Here is a 16,482-nt window from a genome sequence, read left to right on the forward strand (position 1 = left end):
CACTTACTAATGCAATATCATTTGATTTCAATGATTTATTTAAAGTACAAATAAAGGTCAACATTTTAGGTTTCACCAATCTTAACTGAAAATCACTCCGTTTTTAACCTGTATGAAACAAAATTCAGTTAAAAAGATTTCCACACAGATTTTTTGTCCTCTAGCAATAATTACAACTCAGCACATAATGGATAAACTACAGTGCTTTTGAAATGTAACTTAATTTAATCACATTTTCTATTGTTCTCTAAAATGTAATATCATAAGTGACCTGGCCAAAATTCTAGTTTTTATTGAAATAAAAATACAACAATACAATAATAATTAAATTCAATTAAAATAATGAGCCATAAATTGATAAATTAATAACCTGATAATCACCAATATGCTGATAAATATTTGTATTATTTTATTATTTATAAACAAACAATAAAAAACCCTGTCTTTTCTTGCAGCCATATTTGTGGAAATCATACATCGGCATGTTAATATTGAAAGCTGCTGTCAGTGTGGACACGGCCTCAGACACTCTAACGTCATTAATAAGTAAGCTAAGTGACATCCTAGATAATAAGCCCAGCACTTTAGGTCTGAAGTTAACACCAGTAATGGTCAATCGTGTAACAAAGCAGTGAGTGGAGAAGCTTTTTCTCCCTGAAGGGGTCTATTTTTAAAACCAAGAGAAATTCCTCCTGAGCTCACACACTCATTGTGGAAGATTAAGTTTCCTTTTGCACTTGACCGCCTCGCCGACGCTCTTGGGAAGTTTTTTCCTTTCATGGTTGCTTTTGCTCAAATGTGGCTAAATACGGTCAGCGGGGGCATCAGGGTTAAATCAGAGAGTTTTTCATTTAGAAGGTCTCTGATCTTTTAATTAGCTGGGAGAGTTGAAAGTGGGAGCAGGTCAGGGCTGAGAGGGAAGGAGACGGTCACTTGAGTTGCTGTAATTGTAGATTTCTACTCAGGTTTTAATGAGGAAAGGCTGAAGCTTGCAGACTGAACCAGTGGAAGGCTACAGGGTCCTGTCTGACTGTGCTGCTTCCATAACTTGACTGAAAAAGGAAAGAAAAACACACAACTGGTCAAAACGGTGTCTCTGGAAGACTGACCTGACACTGAAGTCAAAGTAAGATGGACCAATGTACCGATGGACACCAGACACAAGCTAAATACTCTTAAATTTTAGCTGCGGCAGGTTAGATAGTTTGACCATTTCATCATTAATCGTCATAAAGCAGTACATTTATATACCTGGAGTTTATATATTATAGACAGAGCTGCAACGATTACTTGATAAATCCGTCCATCATCTGATCATCAATCAACTGACTGTTTAGTCTTTTCTCAAGTAAAACAATTAAAAAAATTGCTGGTCAAATTTCTCAATTGTGATGATTTGCTTTTTTTCTTTGTCACATCTGAGTCTGATTTTAAATTGAAGATTATTTGGGTTTGTTGGTTGAATAATCTAAGTACATTATCTTGGGCTTTATTTTCTGACATTTTACAGACAAAACAATGAATTGAATAATTCAGAAAATAATTGACCGATTAAATAGATAATGAAAATGATCTTTAGCTGCAGCCGAACAAAAAAGAGATACAACTTTAAATTGCAATATTGTTCAGAAATGAATGCAACTGGATTTTTCTCCATTATTGTTCAGCCCGAATATTTATCCATCTTGCCTCATTTTGATAAAGCTTTACCCTCCAGTCTTTTTCAAGATTTTTGTGGTGACTTTCAAAATTCGAAAGCACACATTTACACTAGGCTTGGCTTGATATTCAATAATATTGAATATCATAATATTTCCCACCATATGTTTAAAAAAAAAAAAAACCCAAAAAAACAAAGCTGAAACATAAAATTCAACAATGTAACTGAATTATATCAACCCCCCCAAAAAAACATTTCTTCAAAGTTAACTAATTATTAAATCCTATTATTACTGGCCTTTGCTATAGATGATTAATATACTGGTAGTTATGATTTTCTTAAACTGGATGATATGTTGAAGCTTTGCCTTCTGACTGAAACACGCTAACACTGATAGCAGCTAATGGGACATATCCTCGTCAGCAGGGGATGAGTAAAATGAGTCACTGAAGTTGAAAAGTTCAACACGTAGCTAAAAATGTTGGACAGCAGCTCAGGCTTCGCGTCATCAAGATATGAGCACAAAACAGTTTGTGCAACAGAAAACACATGAACCACATGCTTGACTTCACCTAAACCAACGACCACTATCACTGTTTTACCAAGTGTTAATGAATACCAGCTCTTTCATGATGATCATTTGCCAGAATGTGACCAGTGACAGTTTCCTGGTGGTATGTTCTCACCTTGGTGTCGCTGACAGCTTCGGCTGGTGCATTACTTCATACACACAGACATGTTACATGCAGAGCAGCATTATTATGGCTCAATCAGGGTGAATGTACTCAAGCTTCTTAATTTATATGTCAAACATTGTTAATCTTTTATTTACTTATCATAGTACGCTAACCGCTGCATAATAACAGTCAAACAATGATGAAGTCTGCGTCATATCAGTCCCAGTCCCCCTGAGAACCTGTACTCAACACCAGGAAATACAAAAAGTAAACACTGCTACCTGAGCCTGAGATGAAACACAAAAGCAGCCAATGCAGGTGGTTCCTACTAGACACTGTTTTTCTTTTTTTTTTTTTTTTTTTTACGGTCTGTGAGCCACAGAGACATTAAGGCGGCAGCAGCAGTACGACTGTCCTTGCAGCTCAGCTCACCTCCACTGTCGTCTTTGTCCTCCTATTGCTATTAATGCCTTCTCTGCAGAGCCCGGAGGAGGAGGAGGAGGAGGAGGAGGAAGAGAGAGGGGGGATCACAGGAGAGGAGAGGTGACAAGCAGCTCAAGCCACGTCTGCACAAAGGCCATGTTCATGTCACCGCTACCTGCAGCACCGAGCTCCCCACCGACTCAGCCAATTGCATTAATAAACTCGAGGTTGTTATTGCTAATGTGTGGACACAACTTCTGCCTAGTGCTGAAACTAGTAGCTGATTAATTGATTAGTTGATCGACAGAAAAATGTATTCCTGTATCAGTCGTTTTTAAAAATAAATACTAAAAATACCAATGTCTCCATTTTCTCTTTTGTGAGTATTTATTTATATTTCTTAGTCTTCTGATAGTTAACTCAACCCTTTGGGTTTTGAACTGCTGATCAAACAAAAAAAATAACAATAATTTGAAGACATCATCTTGGGTTTTGGCAAACTGTGATGGGAACTTTTCAGTATTTTCTGACATTTTATGGGACAAATAATCGTCAGATTGATCGATTATGAGAATCATGGGTATTTGCAGCAGGGATGCAGTTTACTTTTTGTATTTCCTGGTGTTGTTCATGTTCCTTTTAAACAGGTCTCCATTCCTGTCGAAAACCAGAACTATTAAGTATGAAATCTTGTCTTCTTACTTTTACATTTACCTGCCTCAACTGAAAGCTGCGAGCAGAGAATAAAACAGTGATTACAGCATCTGTTACACAGCCCGTCCAACTGTCTCCACACACTGATTCCTCAATGTATTTTCTATTTTCTTAAGGGTTTGGAACATGATACTATATCCATATTCTAAGTTTGTAATTCTGTGCCCGACCCATTGATAAAATCTGAGCTCCTCATTTCATTTAAAAATGAATAAAATAAAATAAAATAAAATAAAATAAAATAAAACAAACTTAACAATAAGAGCTATTAAAACCCCACGAGTGTTAGAACTGTTTAACGCCAAAAGAAAAGAACCACTGTTCTATCTTTGGTTAATTTAAAAAAACATACAAACAAACAATTCTTTATCAAGTGGTTTCAGTGTGCATTTCCAAGATCAGCTACGGTCACAATTTCTTCTACCTCTACTACAAAGCTCTTTTGTAAAAATCTGTATTTTTGTTAGAATTCAGGAACCGACATAATTCGACAGTCGAAGTGTCACTACTGTTAAAAAAAAGATCATTTGGTTAATAGAAAATATTAGAAAAGAAAATCAGCAAACTATTTTTTTAATTTATTTTTTATTAGTAGTAGTAGTATTATTATCATCATTATTATTATTAAACTATAATGAGGATTTCAAACACCTGTGATAGAAATGTAACATTTTACACCAGTTTGATGGATTTAAACCTTTAAAGGATAAAATCGGACACCAGCTCACTGACCCCATGATTTTAGGACATTGTGGGAACATGTTCGGAAAGCTAATATTACACCGGCTGTTTTTGAGTAAGTGGACCAACTGGTCATGCCAAAATGCCCTGCAGATAAAAAGCTGTTTCCTGCTCTGGCGTCTCTAAGTGTCTGTCTGAGTTTGATTAGGGATGAACATGGTTATCCCATAAAATGTGACTGACAATATAGACACACTAACACAACAGTCTGCAGCACTGACAGGTTTAATGCAACCTTTTGTGGTTACGCGTTTCCCCTTGGTACCAGTGGAAATTAAAATTATTTTTATTGAAGATATGATAGAGAGATCTTTGTCTCTTTGTAAGCTGACAGCTAACACAAAAGTTTCACCATCTACAACAAAAAGCTGCCTACATTTGTGAATGAACCCTGAAATCATCACAGCCTAGAAAAGCTGTTCACTTAGTTCTGCTGCAAGCCGCCGGCATCCAATGAATCTAAGACCATTTAGCTTGATCAGCACCAACTAATAAGGAGCAGCGAACCACAGTGTTAATTCAGACAGCTCTAATTTAGCCTTGAAGATTCGATAGCAGTGAGAAGCTGTTATCGAGGAGGAAGACCAAACACATCTACACACCTGTGAGGCCCTGACCTGCAGACAGCGGCAGCAGCGCAAGGCTCTTGTCACAGGGGAGAGGATCAATGAATAAGCTAAAGCCCACATGGGTTCACTCATGCTGCAAGGAATTAGGCTAATCAGCAACAAACATTGACCTGAAGTAGCACTCCTGCTCGCCACAACTTTGAGCTTCCAACAGCTCGGTCATCTTCCACTGAACTGCAGCACAAAGCAAAAAGGGCCTGTTAGCAGGAGACACAACAGTCTGGGATCTCGCAGCTAGGTGCGCATCAATGGGTGTCAGTTGGCCACCCTGCAACAGTTAATACCACTGTCCTATTTCAAGCCACACCACCTGTGAAAAAAGATTTGTGTACATGTCTAAATGTTGCCCCGCTCTGTGTAAGTTTCTGGTCCTGTTGGCACGCTGCAGCACGGAGCTTCCTACTAGTGTTAGGGGCGGCACTCGATGTGCATCATATTTGTGCAGCAGCCGCAGTGTGTTTCAGCTTCAGGGGTGGCCTTGTGGGACTGAAATGCTCATTACACAGATCAGTGTTGTTGAATGTTTGAAAAATGGAAAGACGATGTTGTCTGTTAAGCTCACTGCTCATCACCTTTGTGGGCCTCAGCTGTACCGTGGCTCTGCTATTGTTTGACCTAAATGCTAATATTAGCAGGTTAGCATGCCAACAGTTTAGCCCTAGCATGTTTATCCCTATCTGATGTTAAAATACAAATGTTTAGTCTGGGACATTTAGCATATTTCCATGCAACTATGAGCATTTTAACCTATAATACAATGTGCTACTTTTTTGCATTTAACATTTAGCATATTAGCATGATAACACTGCTATATGTAAAATGCAATCATGATAGCTCACATAGATTACATGTGAATCTTTGCATACAGGTAACCTGTTTCCAGACCTCTAAAGCTTCACTCACATCTCTGGTTGTTATAACCATTAAAAAGGTTGAGTGTTGTGCTCACTGACGGCCAGTTCCCTGTGTGGAAACGCAACTGAGCCAATCAGAGGTTTGTCAGTGAGATAAAGAATAGGAACGACATCTTCCTGAGTCACAGCCTGAAAAACAAATACAGAAAAGTCACCAAAGAAATGGTGACAAGCATGGGTAAGATCCAGAAAGTTTTAAGGGATGTTTTAAGTCTTTCTCCAGAAACCATGACAGCAACTTCTGCTTTGAGTCAAATTTAGTCTGATTAATCACAAAGTACACCTGAAACCGGAAGCATTTAGTCATCAGTTTCATTCATTCAAAGTCAAGACTTATGTGGGGAACATGAAGAACAAGCTATCCAATAGCCAACAAGGGATTCAGGGCGACAAACCCATCTTACCATACACCTAACAAAATCCTTAAATTTATAGGCACATTTTTTTGTTACTTCACTGAGATGGAGGAAGAAGGTTATCTGAGTGCAGAGCCACAACATGAAGCAGTTAAAACTGTCCAAAGACATTTCTAATGACACCTGTGCAGTCTGAAGCTCTGACTACCAGAGCGATAAAGCCTGCTGCCACCGCCCCGGCTGGTGCCACCACTGGAGGCTTCAGTCACGACCGGCTGGCCAGCAGACAGCCCACCAAGGTCAACTGTCATGTGGAGTCTTGAGCAGCCGTTAACTGTGCCGGCAACAGTATTTGTACCATGAATGGAGAGCAGCAGTGTGAAGAGCTATGTGCATCAAGTACACACTTCTGGGTATGCTAATTAATGAAAGTAAATATTTTTTCCTGAAGATAACACACACACACACAGGATTTTACATTCACAGACTTTGAGCCCTGGGGTCCAACGACATAAAGGGCCCACAAGGGTCAGGGGGAAAAATAAGCTCCACGGGGACGGGAAAAAAACAAGTATCAGTCTTTGTGGTACAAGGAAAACAAAAAGTCGCTCGGACTTGCAGGCTATAGGTCTGTCAACGTCAAGCTGTCTTTATTGTCCAGTGACTGAGTTGGAAATTTACTGTGCTGCAGGAGCGTTTGCAAAAATGTCTGGACAGAAATGTGAAAGTGGAGCTCAAACAGGCAAACATCAGAGGGAGAAGCAGGTCACAGCCACTGAGAAAAATTCTAAACTGTAAACCCTGAGGTGGAGATGAATGAAAACCCTCCAGGACTCGGCAAATGAAATAACAACGCCAACGAGGACAAGCTGCCACAGGTTAGCAGGCTACTGAGCTAACTAGCTGATCAACAATAGCAAATCTAGCAAACAAATAATAACAGCCCAAGCCAAATGAAAAAGAAAAAGTTGGTACTTTATATAAACGCAGTACTTGTAAAAAGTTTGGACACTGCTGCGAATTCAATGTTTTTTCTTCATTATTATTATTTTCTACATTGTGGAACGATGCATCAAAACTATTTAGTAATACATGTGGAATTATGTAGTAAACATAAAGAGTGTAAACAAAGCAAAATGTTTTAGATTTTAAAATCTTCATGGTAGCCACCTTTTACTATGAAAGAGTGGGTGTGTCCACATTTTTGACTTGTACTGAATATGAATGTGTGAGGCATGTTGGAGCCACAAAACATTTAGAGCTGCAATAACTGGCAACTATTCTGATAATCGATAAATCGTTTTGGCCATTTTTAAGCAAAAACTGTTAAGCATGCAGTTGTTTTATAGCTGCAGCTTCTCCAATGTGTATTAAACCCTGTTTTTTTTCCTTTTTACCATTTTCTGTCATTTTATAGACTAAATGATAAATAGAAATGTGTGTTGTGTGAACATGATGTGTTCAAGTGTTGCTTCAGGGTGTGTGACACAACATGATTCTTCAACCTCCAAAACAAGACAAATAGGTCTGACTCATTCCTCTCAAACTGTCAGCTCAACACTGTAAACCAGTTTCCTAGTAAAACCAACCCAAACTGGTTAACAAAGACTAGAAACCAAAGTTTTTATTTGCAATAATTTGACCACTGGGTTTGTTCCTCTCTGACAGGCAGGATTGTCACAGCACTTTGTGGGTGGACAGCAGTTCTCATCCTGGTTGCGTGTTGCCCAACATCGTTGTCTTGGTTTCTCTGGGGTGAATCACGCCTACAGCTTGTTCCTCCTGTTCTAAATTATAGTAGAAAAAAATCCTTTCTCTGCATTGCTTTATGCCCTAAGTGTCAGTCAGTGCTTGTAAACAAAAGTCTCACTGACTCACAGGTAGCTAAATAACCAGGCTGAGGTTTGCTAACTGTCATGGTGCCAGGTCACTAACAGTTTTGGCAGCAGGAATCAAAACAAGACTGACTCCAGTTAAAATCCTGGCAAAACACGAGTGTTGTATGTGCTCTTATGTACCCAGTCATCTGATTTTGGTGCTGTTGTATAAATATGATTATCTGTTTTGCTCATTGTAAATTGGTTTCAAAACAGAGGAACTGCTTGCTGTTAATTATGTCTGTGACCATCTCCAAACTCTTTCTTAATGTGGTCATTTCCTGAAAATACTGAACTATTTTCACTCCTAATAAACAGCGTTTTATTTGTACCAGAAACTCTATTTTTTAAGTATTTATTCCTCTTGAATGGCGTCATTCTCACCTGCCACAGCAACCAAAATAAAGGACCTTTCCTTTTCACGAGCTGTTTACGACTTTTATTCTGGATTTTAACATTAAACAGAAAAAAATGAACATTTTGGTCACAAGCTTGGTGAAAAAAACAGGATCTCTGAACAAGCTCAAATCATCACAAACCAAACCTAAAAACGTGGTTACAGCCTTATAATTAACAGGCTTACTGGTGCAACTCCAATGATACTGCAACAACCAAGCAACAGGAGGTGAACACTTTAGGTTTCAAATTAACTGCTGCAAAAATGTGAAATTTGTGAATGATCTTCGACAGGAACCAGGATAGAAGCTAACTTAAAAAAAAAAAAAATCTAACATCTCCAACAACCCAACAACCAAATGGCAGCAACTTGCACTTCTTAGCCACTTGCATTAGGAGACATTACCTTGTAGCAAACTGTCAATTTTCCATCCTAATACAACATTAAAGAGAACCACAAACAATCCTCAACCTCCATATCAAAGCATTATCACTGTCCATTAATATGTCAGGCTGAGTGCACATCCATTTGAGTCTGTGTTTGCAAAACATTACACAGCTATAAACTAAAGCTAAGTCAGAGCAGGGATCATCCTGTAAATGGATAAATAGTTTGATTTATTTGTATATAGCTGTGTAGTACCAGGAAACAAAAGTACACAAACCTCAAAGCAATTACATGTTTTTTTTTTTACCTGGCAAGTTTGTTTTTAGTAGAATATCCCACTAAACACATCCCAGTCACAGTTCATTCCTAACCAAATCTGAGGAATCCACAGTGAATGTTTGTGTTATCTGGTTAAAAAAATATGGTTGAACAATATGCAAATAAATAAATAAAGAAATAAAATCATATGGGGATTACTTAATGTGATACGAGTCATGATTTCAGTTGGAGTGATCGTTTTCCATTGATTGCATTTTATTTTCACTGAAAAAGATATATGATGATGCTGATTTTTGTCGGGACTTGTACCAAACAAGCATGTGCTTTTACATCTGGAGCATATGATTTGTGGGCCAGGGCGTCTCTGTAGCACCACAATGCTTCATTTATAATGGTCTGTTGAGACACAGAAAAAAACTGCAGCTCCTGCTATTTGGATATTAAACTTGGCCATATTGTGATTTTGATAGTATGTTGATTAATAGTTCAGCCCGAGTTTAAAAAACAAATATCTATCAACACAGAGGTTTTCAACTCTCAAATATTGATACTGACCTCAACAATCCAGCGACAGTGTGGTTTCAATATATTAAAAAACAAAACACAATTCCCCATGATATCTGTTTAACTTTAGAGGCAGACATGCACCTCAGTTCATTACATACACTATAGTTTAGACTAATGACAAACACCACAACCTGACTTTAAAGAGAAAGGTTAAGTCTTCTGTAAATGTAAACACAGGTCAGCCAACAGGGCTAACCCTCCACTATATCCCTGCTTGAATTTGTCGAGTCATGCTTCTCATGTGTCTCATGATGTGTTGAGACAGGGGGCTTCCTCGGGACGGCAGCAGGCTCACTAAAAATGGACTGTGAAGGAGATGAGGACAAACACGTTGAGACACTGATGGAGCTGTGTGCCAGAACGACCAAACTATAAACACACAGTCAGCCAGGCAACAGTAACCTGGAGCCACTACGTATAGACGTGTATAATATGTGATTGATGTGTTTAAGTTACACAAGGGAGGCTGTTTTTGGCTGGAGCGGCTCCACAGGGAATTACACTCCAGATAGCAGCAGTCAGATCCTGGATATCTGACTACACAAAGACCCTGTTGGGTGATGTATAACACTACATCTGCAACACTGTGGATACATGAAAGTGAAAAACAAAATGAGAATTTAACATATGATCTCATCATCATGTGATTTTTATATAACCCTGGCTTTCTGGGGCTCTTTCACCATCACACTCACTCTACACACAACAAACAACACTTGAAGAGTGTTGAAGCAGGTGGATGTGACACCTGCTCAGTCAGAGACTTTGCTCCTGTTTTGGTGCCTCAATGTAGATGGTGCAACGGCTGCACTGAATAAAATAAGTGCATCACATTACTTGTCATTCCTTAAACACGACAAAAACCCTCAGGCAAAAAGGAAATGATGTACTTTGTAATGCAATAATAAAAGCAGCAACAGATGTTGAGGAGATAAGAAAAAGGCACCTCATAAACCAAAATTACATCAGCGCAACAATAAAGATTTTGCAGTTGCATCCACACTGATGGGCAGCTGGAGGGGAATGATAATGGAGACAATATGCTGCAGCTAAGGACAACAGTCACTATCATTATTTCTGTAACTTGTCTATAAATTGAGAAAAAATACTAGAAAATGCCCAACACAAGTTGTCAAGAGTCCAGTTTTGCTTAATTAACTGCCAAAAACCCAAAGATATTCATCTTGATATGCAGCTCACGTTCAAGATGATGGAACTAATGAACGTTTGCTATTTCACTTCGTTAAAGGTCCCATATTGTATAAAAGTAAATGTCCATGTCTTTTTCAATAAAAAATAAAGCAGGTCTAGGTTCTACATTAATACTGTGAAAGCATCAAAGCCTCAGTCCACAGAGAAATGCACACAGCCTGTATTCAGAGACAGAGCCTTGAGATGAGCCGTCAGGACTTCTGTAACTTTGTGATGTCACAACAAAGCAATAATCACTCTCAGCCATGCCCCCCCAGCCCCGCCCACATGGACCCACCACCCAACCTTGCAGGATTTGGTTTCTCTGAGTGTTTACCTGAAATCTGCTAGATTTTTAGTGGATCATTCAGAAAACAGTCAGCCTACATATAAAATATGGGACCTTCAATGACTGAAATAATTATCAAAACTGTAATAACTGAATATTCAGAGAGCTCAGTGCTGGATAGAATCTCTTCCATTGTTATGAAGGTCATATGGAAATTTTGGTTACTGTGATAGCACACCTTCCAAAGAGGTGACCTTGTGTAAAGCAGACGTACATAGCATGTTGTATATATGATACAGAGGCCGTCTGCAGAGTTTCTGGGCCATTTAAGCTCGCTGGCACAGTTTCAGAGACATTATGCAAAGCAGTGGTGAGCGAGCTCTTCTCTCTGGGGAGGCGGGTTAATCAACCTATATACATGACACAGGGTATGGAAGTAGGACTCACAAATGGAGCTGTAAGGTGCGGCTGACTCTGTTTAATCTTTCAATCAGTTGAATCTGGAGGAATCCCTCTGAGGAAAAGGGAGTGGGAAGTTGTCCACATGAGTTCAAGTTCAGGACCATATAATTTATCTTTGGACTCTTGGTGGTCCATAAACGTCAATGCTGCATCGGAGCAGGTGCAGCCCTAAACGTGACAGTGTGTACAATTACAGCTGCAACTAATGAACAGCATGAAGAGAAATCTGCTAATGATTCCTTCAATGATTGGACTAATTACTTCCTGATTTACTTGACTAATCCTGGTTAGCGATGCAAAAATTAACTCTGCAAATGAAAACTAAACAGCAAATGTCAGTATCTTAATGTAGAAAGGAATTGAGCGGTATCCCCCCTCCAATTACTGTTGTAGCTGCTACTACCAATTATATGGATTACTGAGTAATCTATTAATTACTTCTTTGATTAATAGATTTGTAAATAAGTTTACAAATCGTCCAGTTTCCAGAGCCAAAGGCAACATCTCCAAATGTCTATGTTTAGTGTGAACGACGTCCCTAAACCCAAAGATATTCAATGTACCATGATAAATCAATAACCCTCACTGTTAAAAAAGCTTTATAATTTACAGGTCCATGTCCAGTCCTGAATGAGAAACCCCTTCTCTGTTACTGTTGCTCTCATGTAGAGATCATTGTAAATCCCTCAGGCATATTTGTGATTTATGAATTTGGGATGTAAAAATAAAATTGACTTGATGGAGACTGTTACAGAACAAGTGTGAAAATGGCCCTTGAGTGGTTATTGTTCTGTCAACAGCATGTCAAGCTCAAGCAGAAGTATTGTTCCTTCATTGTTTTGTTTTATCATTAATTCAAAACAGAGATAAAGTGCAGGTTTTTGCACTTTATAGTTGAGAAATCTGACCCTAAAGTGAGTTCATTTAATCTTACAGTTGTCTAATCTAGCTCCAAAGCCGCATGAATGCTGAATGCACTCTTGAATTTACCTTTTAAATCTGCTTTTCCTCCTTCTCTCTGAACTCTCAGAGTATTTTCATCCTTTCTGTCAAAGCAGCAGTCATGCAGAAAGTTAAGAGTTTGGGGATAATGTTGTTTAGAAGAATGGTGCAAATATAAAACATAAAATAGAGTCAAATGAGGCTAATTAACGCCTATTTTCACCATTAAGCATCCCTTCATGTTTTCCACTATAAGCTAAGAGGTCCCCTACGTATTACACCTGTTTGTTTTTTAATTCAATTACACAAATCCAGCTTTTAAGGTGGATATTCAGCGGACACACACGGTTGTGGATGAGCCGCAGCAGCACGAAATAGTTGAATCTTATTTCATGTTGACAGTGTGGAAGTGTGTGGACATCCTCAGCCACGATGAGGACGCTGTTTTCTGGATAAAGGGCCGGTTTCCGTGACGGCGCTGCGGTTGTTGCGGGATTACCGGGGCAGCGGCTAACTCGCTAGCTTGTGTTAGCTCCCTTTGCTAACCAGCCGAACCAGCCAGCTCGCCCAGCGTCTGACAGCCGCCGGTCCAGCTTGTTTCGAGGGCGAGGTTTCACCGGGAGGCTGGTGCGTTTTGTCGCTACGGTGCACTTTACCTTGTCGCTGATATTGTCGGTGCTGTCGGGGTCTCCTCCGCCTCCGCCGCGCTTCCTCAGCTCCGTCATGTTTCGCTCGTTTCGCCGCCGGGACGTTGGTGTGTCACATAAGCCGCCTCCGGGGGAGGGAGGGACGGATACAATCCTGGATTTTTACCCGGTTTTAGCTTCGAGCTGTGTCCGAGAAGGGGGCAGGCTTTCCTGTGGGACAGCCGGTGCCGCTACAGAGCTCCACAGGGTACTGACGACTCCACTGCGTGTGTTTGTTTATCACCGCAGTCCCCGCTCCGCTCCTACCGCCGCCAAGCCCCGCACAATGGCGACGAACAGCTTCCGGCGCGCACTTTCACAGTAAAAGCCCTGCTGAGAAGTGAAGCGCAAAACGTTGTTTCCCAAAGCCCAAGGGATAAAATTTCAAATTCCTTTTTAAAAATTCCCAAATATTCAATTTATAATCAGATGTAAAAAAAACTAAACGTTAAAATCATTACATTTTAATCAGCAAATGTTATCGATTATCAAAATAGCTGCAGATTAATTTTCTGACAATTGCAACGCTCAAGAACATTTTCCCAACCACTTTTTATTTTGTGTTACTTTATGCATTTCAGGGGGAAATGCATCTTTCATTACACTGTATTTATCATTTACTACAGCTGTGGTTACTGATTACTTATTACTTATGGCTTTTTGAAGAAAACATATGATCAGCTTAATAAAATATGGCACATTGCAACAGTATATTGTTTGTACACAAATTATAATACATATATTGTATATGTGTTTAAAATTAACTCCTGTTTGACCAACACTAAATGTATGTATGTATGCATCAGTAACAATAATCCGGTAAATTTATACATAAGAATATAAAAATCACAGGGGCATAAAATTATTTTACTGTTGATACTTTATATATGTTTTGCTCATAATAAATATAGACTTTTATAAGGTTAGAGTTTGAATTAACTGCTTTATTATTATTAAGCTTCTACAACTGCCCTGCATTTATTCAGGGCTCTCTTGATGAAAATAGATTTAAATCTCAACACCAAGTCTAAGTTGAGGTCAAATTTAAAAAATAAAATCCTGATTATTTTTAACCAGCGTCCAGAGTCCACAAAGTCCTGAATCTCCATTGGAAGAACCAGTATCTATGGCCTTTTATTAACCCTTTACAGTTACACAGGCTAGAATATCCTGGTGTTTATGAGATGTATCTACACAGTGGAGGATCAGCTTGTACTCATTATCTTATCTTTTTTTTTTTTTTTCCCCACTTGTTTATTTTCTGAATTACAAAGCTGGTAAGAACACTTAAAATTTTAATTGTAAGGATTCACCTGTGAACCTGCGACAAGGTTTATCTGGGGTGCAAGAAACCCTAAATATAAAAAGGAAAATATTGAAACCAGAAGCAGTATAATAGGCTATCAAAAATAATACATTACAAGACAAATCTCTGCCTTTCAGTTTTACTCAAATAACTGTTGCTAGTAAAATGTAAGCTGTATTTTATTTCATGATTTTGTATGTAAAATATAAAGCTTCCATCAGTCAGTTGTCAGATGTAAATGTACTTGAGTAAAAATATACATGTACCCAACACCTTCCTCTGAAACATTGTAAAGGTAGCAATTAAAAAATCCTGCACACTGCCGAACTTACAATAAACAATTTATTTGCAGCATTTCAGTGTTAGACCATCAGACAGTCTCCCTAAATTCAACAATCAGCTCTCTCAAGTGTTCACAGGGAACTTAGTTCAACCTTGCACCACACAGAATAACATGAGTTCACATTTTAAGTCATTTATTTTACAGCATCCAGTTCCTCTAAAGGACAAACTGTCCTCCATAAATTTCATGGACTGATATAAAACCAGTTTCTTCTATTTTCAATCAATCAGCCTTTTTTTTTTTTTTTTTACCTGTGTATATATCACTTAAGTATTTTTCTTTACCTGTGTTCACATTACTAAGTCGAAAGAGAGGTTTATTTTGAAGGACAAGTTAATAGAGTTCCGGTACCAGTTTGTGTTTCTCTGTCTAACTTTGTACAAGTCAGCTGGAGCTGCTGCATACAGCCTCTCTCTCTCTCTCTCTCTCTCCCCAGTCAGTCCATACTTGGTTGACCAGCTCTGCTTCATGCTGCGGTGGGCGACCACTGGTAATGATGACCAGTGTCCCAACTTAGACACACACACACACAGGACTATACTTGTGGGGACCCTGACTAACATCACATGCCTTTCCTGTCCTCCAACCCCACCGTTAACCAGCACAACTGCGCATCTAAACCCAGCTCTTAATCTTCTTCAGACCCAATCCTAAAGTCCTGACCCCAAACAACTCTGTCAGTGAGTGAGGACCAGATGAAATGTCCTCACTTCAGTCCATGTCCACGTCCTTACAAGGTGTAAAACTCACATTTGGGGACAAATATGCATTTTTACCAGCAGAGTTTCATTCTACTGGAATTTCATTCAGACTTATTAACTCTTGTTAATCTTAACTTGACATAGTGTTATTTATGTCTTTAATATTGTAAATGTTTCATGCAACTTATTCAGTACCCTGCTGTGTTGCATTGAAGGACCACTTTGGAAACACAGGCACATTTATAGACCTTTAACCGACATAGTGCCCAAATTTTAGATGCTCAGAAGTAATCGGACACTTGGCTACTTAATGTTTCTTGGGCAGCGACACTCCATGCACTAAAAAAGCTCACACATGGCTCAGAGTTGAGAGTTGTCATTTAGATGGAGGTGAAGTAAACCCGCCACAGCCTGGTTTAGAGAGAGTTTGGATATTTAGGGAGCGCCACTGCTAAGAAAAGGGGTTCACTGGATTTACAACCCAAGACAAAACAAGAGCGACTGCCTTGTTTTCATTGTCGCCAGAGGCACTTATTGTGTCAGAAATGTGTCCAAACCTCCACTCTTTGAGACAGAATCTACAAGCTTCACCCCTGCAGGAGCTGCTCCCAGTTCTAGTGGATAACTGATGTCGTGGCTGTAGTTTGTTGCAAACATCAGAACAATTTCAGGAATTTTGGCATTGCCAAAATTGGGAACAGTGCCATTCACGATGGTCTGGTTCACTGCAATCATGAAGCGTTCAGCAACCAGGGGAGAACTGCTGACGGTGCGGACGAGAAAAATCACATTTGGAAACTAATGTAAAAATATTTTTCCTTTTTTGGCTTACATGTTGGCACAATAACAAGAAACATTCATTTTATCTTCACTTAATGTTCCACTCAATATGTTAAAAATATGCCTTTTAATATTGTTGAAATTATGGGATGCTGAAATAC

The 16,482-nt window shown here is 39.0% G+C and overlaps 1 protein-coding gene across 1 annotated transcript in view; it reads right to left on the reverse strand.

Annotated features, from left to right (window-relative positions):
- cds1 (CDP-diacylglycerol synthase (phosphatidate cytidylyltransferase) 1) overlaps positions 1 to 13,486 on the reverse strand; it is a 35,690-nt gene extending 22,204 nt beyond the window's left edge. Inside the window, exon 1 of the mRNA XM_071483808.1 lies at positions 13,162 to 13,486. Coding sequence (XP_071339909.1) covers positions 13,162 to 13,230 — 69 coding nt within the window. The 5' untranslated portion in view covers positions 13,231 to 13,486. The remainder of the gene's footprint in view (positions 1 to 13,161) is intronic.
- Positions 13,487 to 16,482: the final 2,996 nt, after the last annotated feature.

Source organism: Trachinotus anak, unplaced genomic scaffold, assembly GCF_046630095.1.
Source record: "Trachinotus anak isolate AG129_WGS33_773 ecotype Australia unplaced genomic scaffold, CSIRO_AGI_Tana_v1 ptg000008l, whole genome shotgun sequence".
NCBI classification, from domain to species: Eukaryota; Metazoa; Chordata; class Actinopteri; order Carangiformes; family Carangidae; genus Trachinotus; species Trachinotus anak.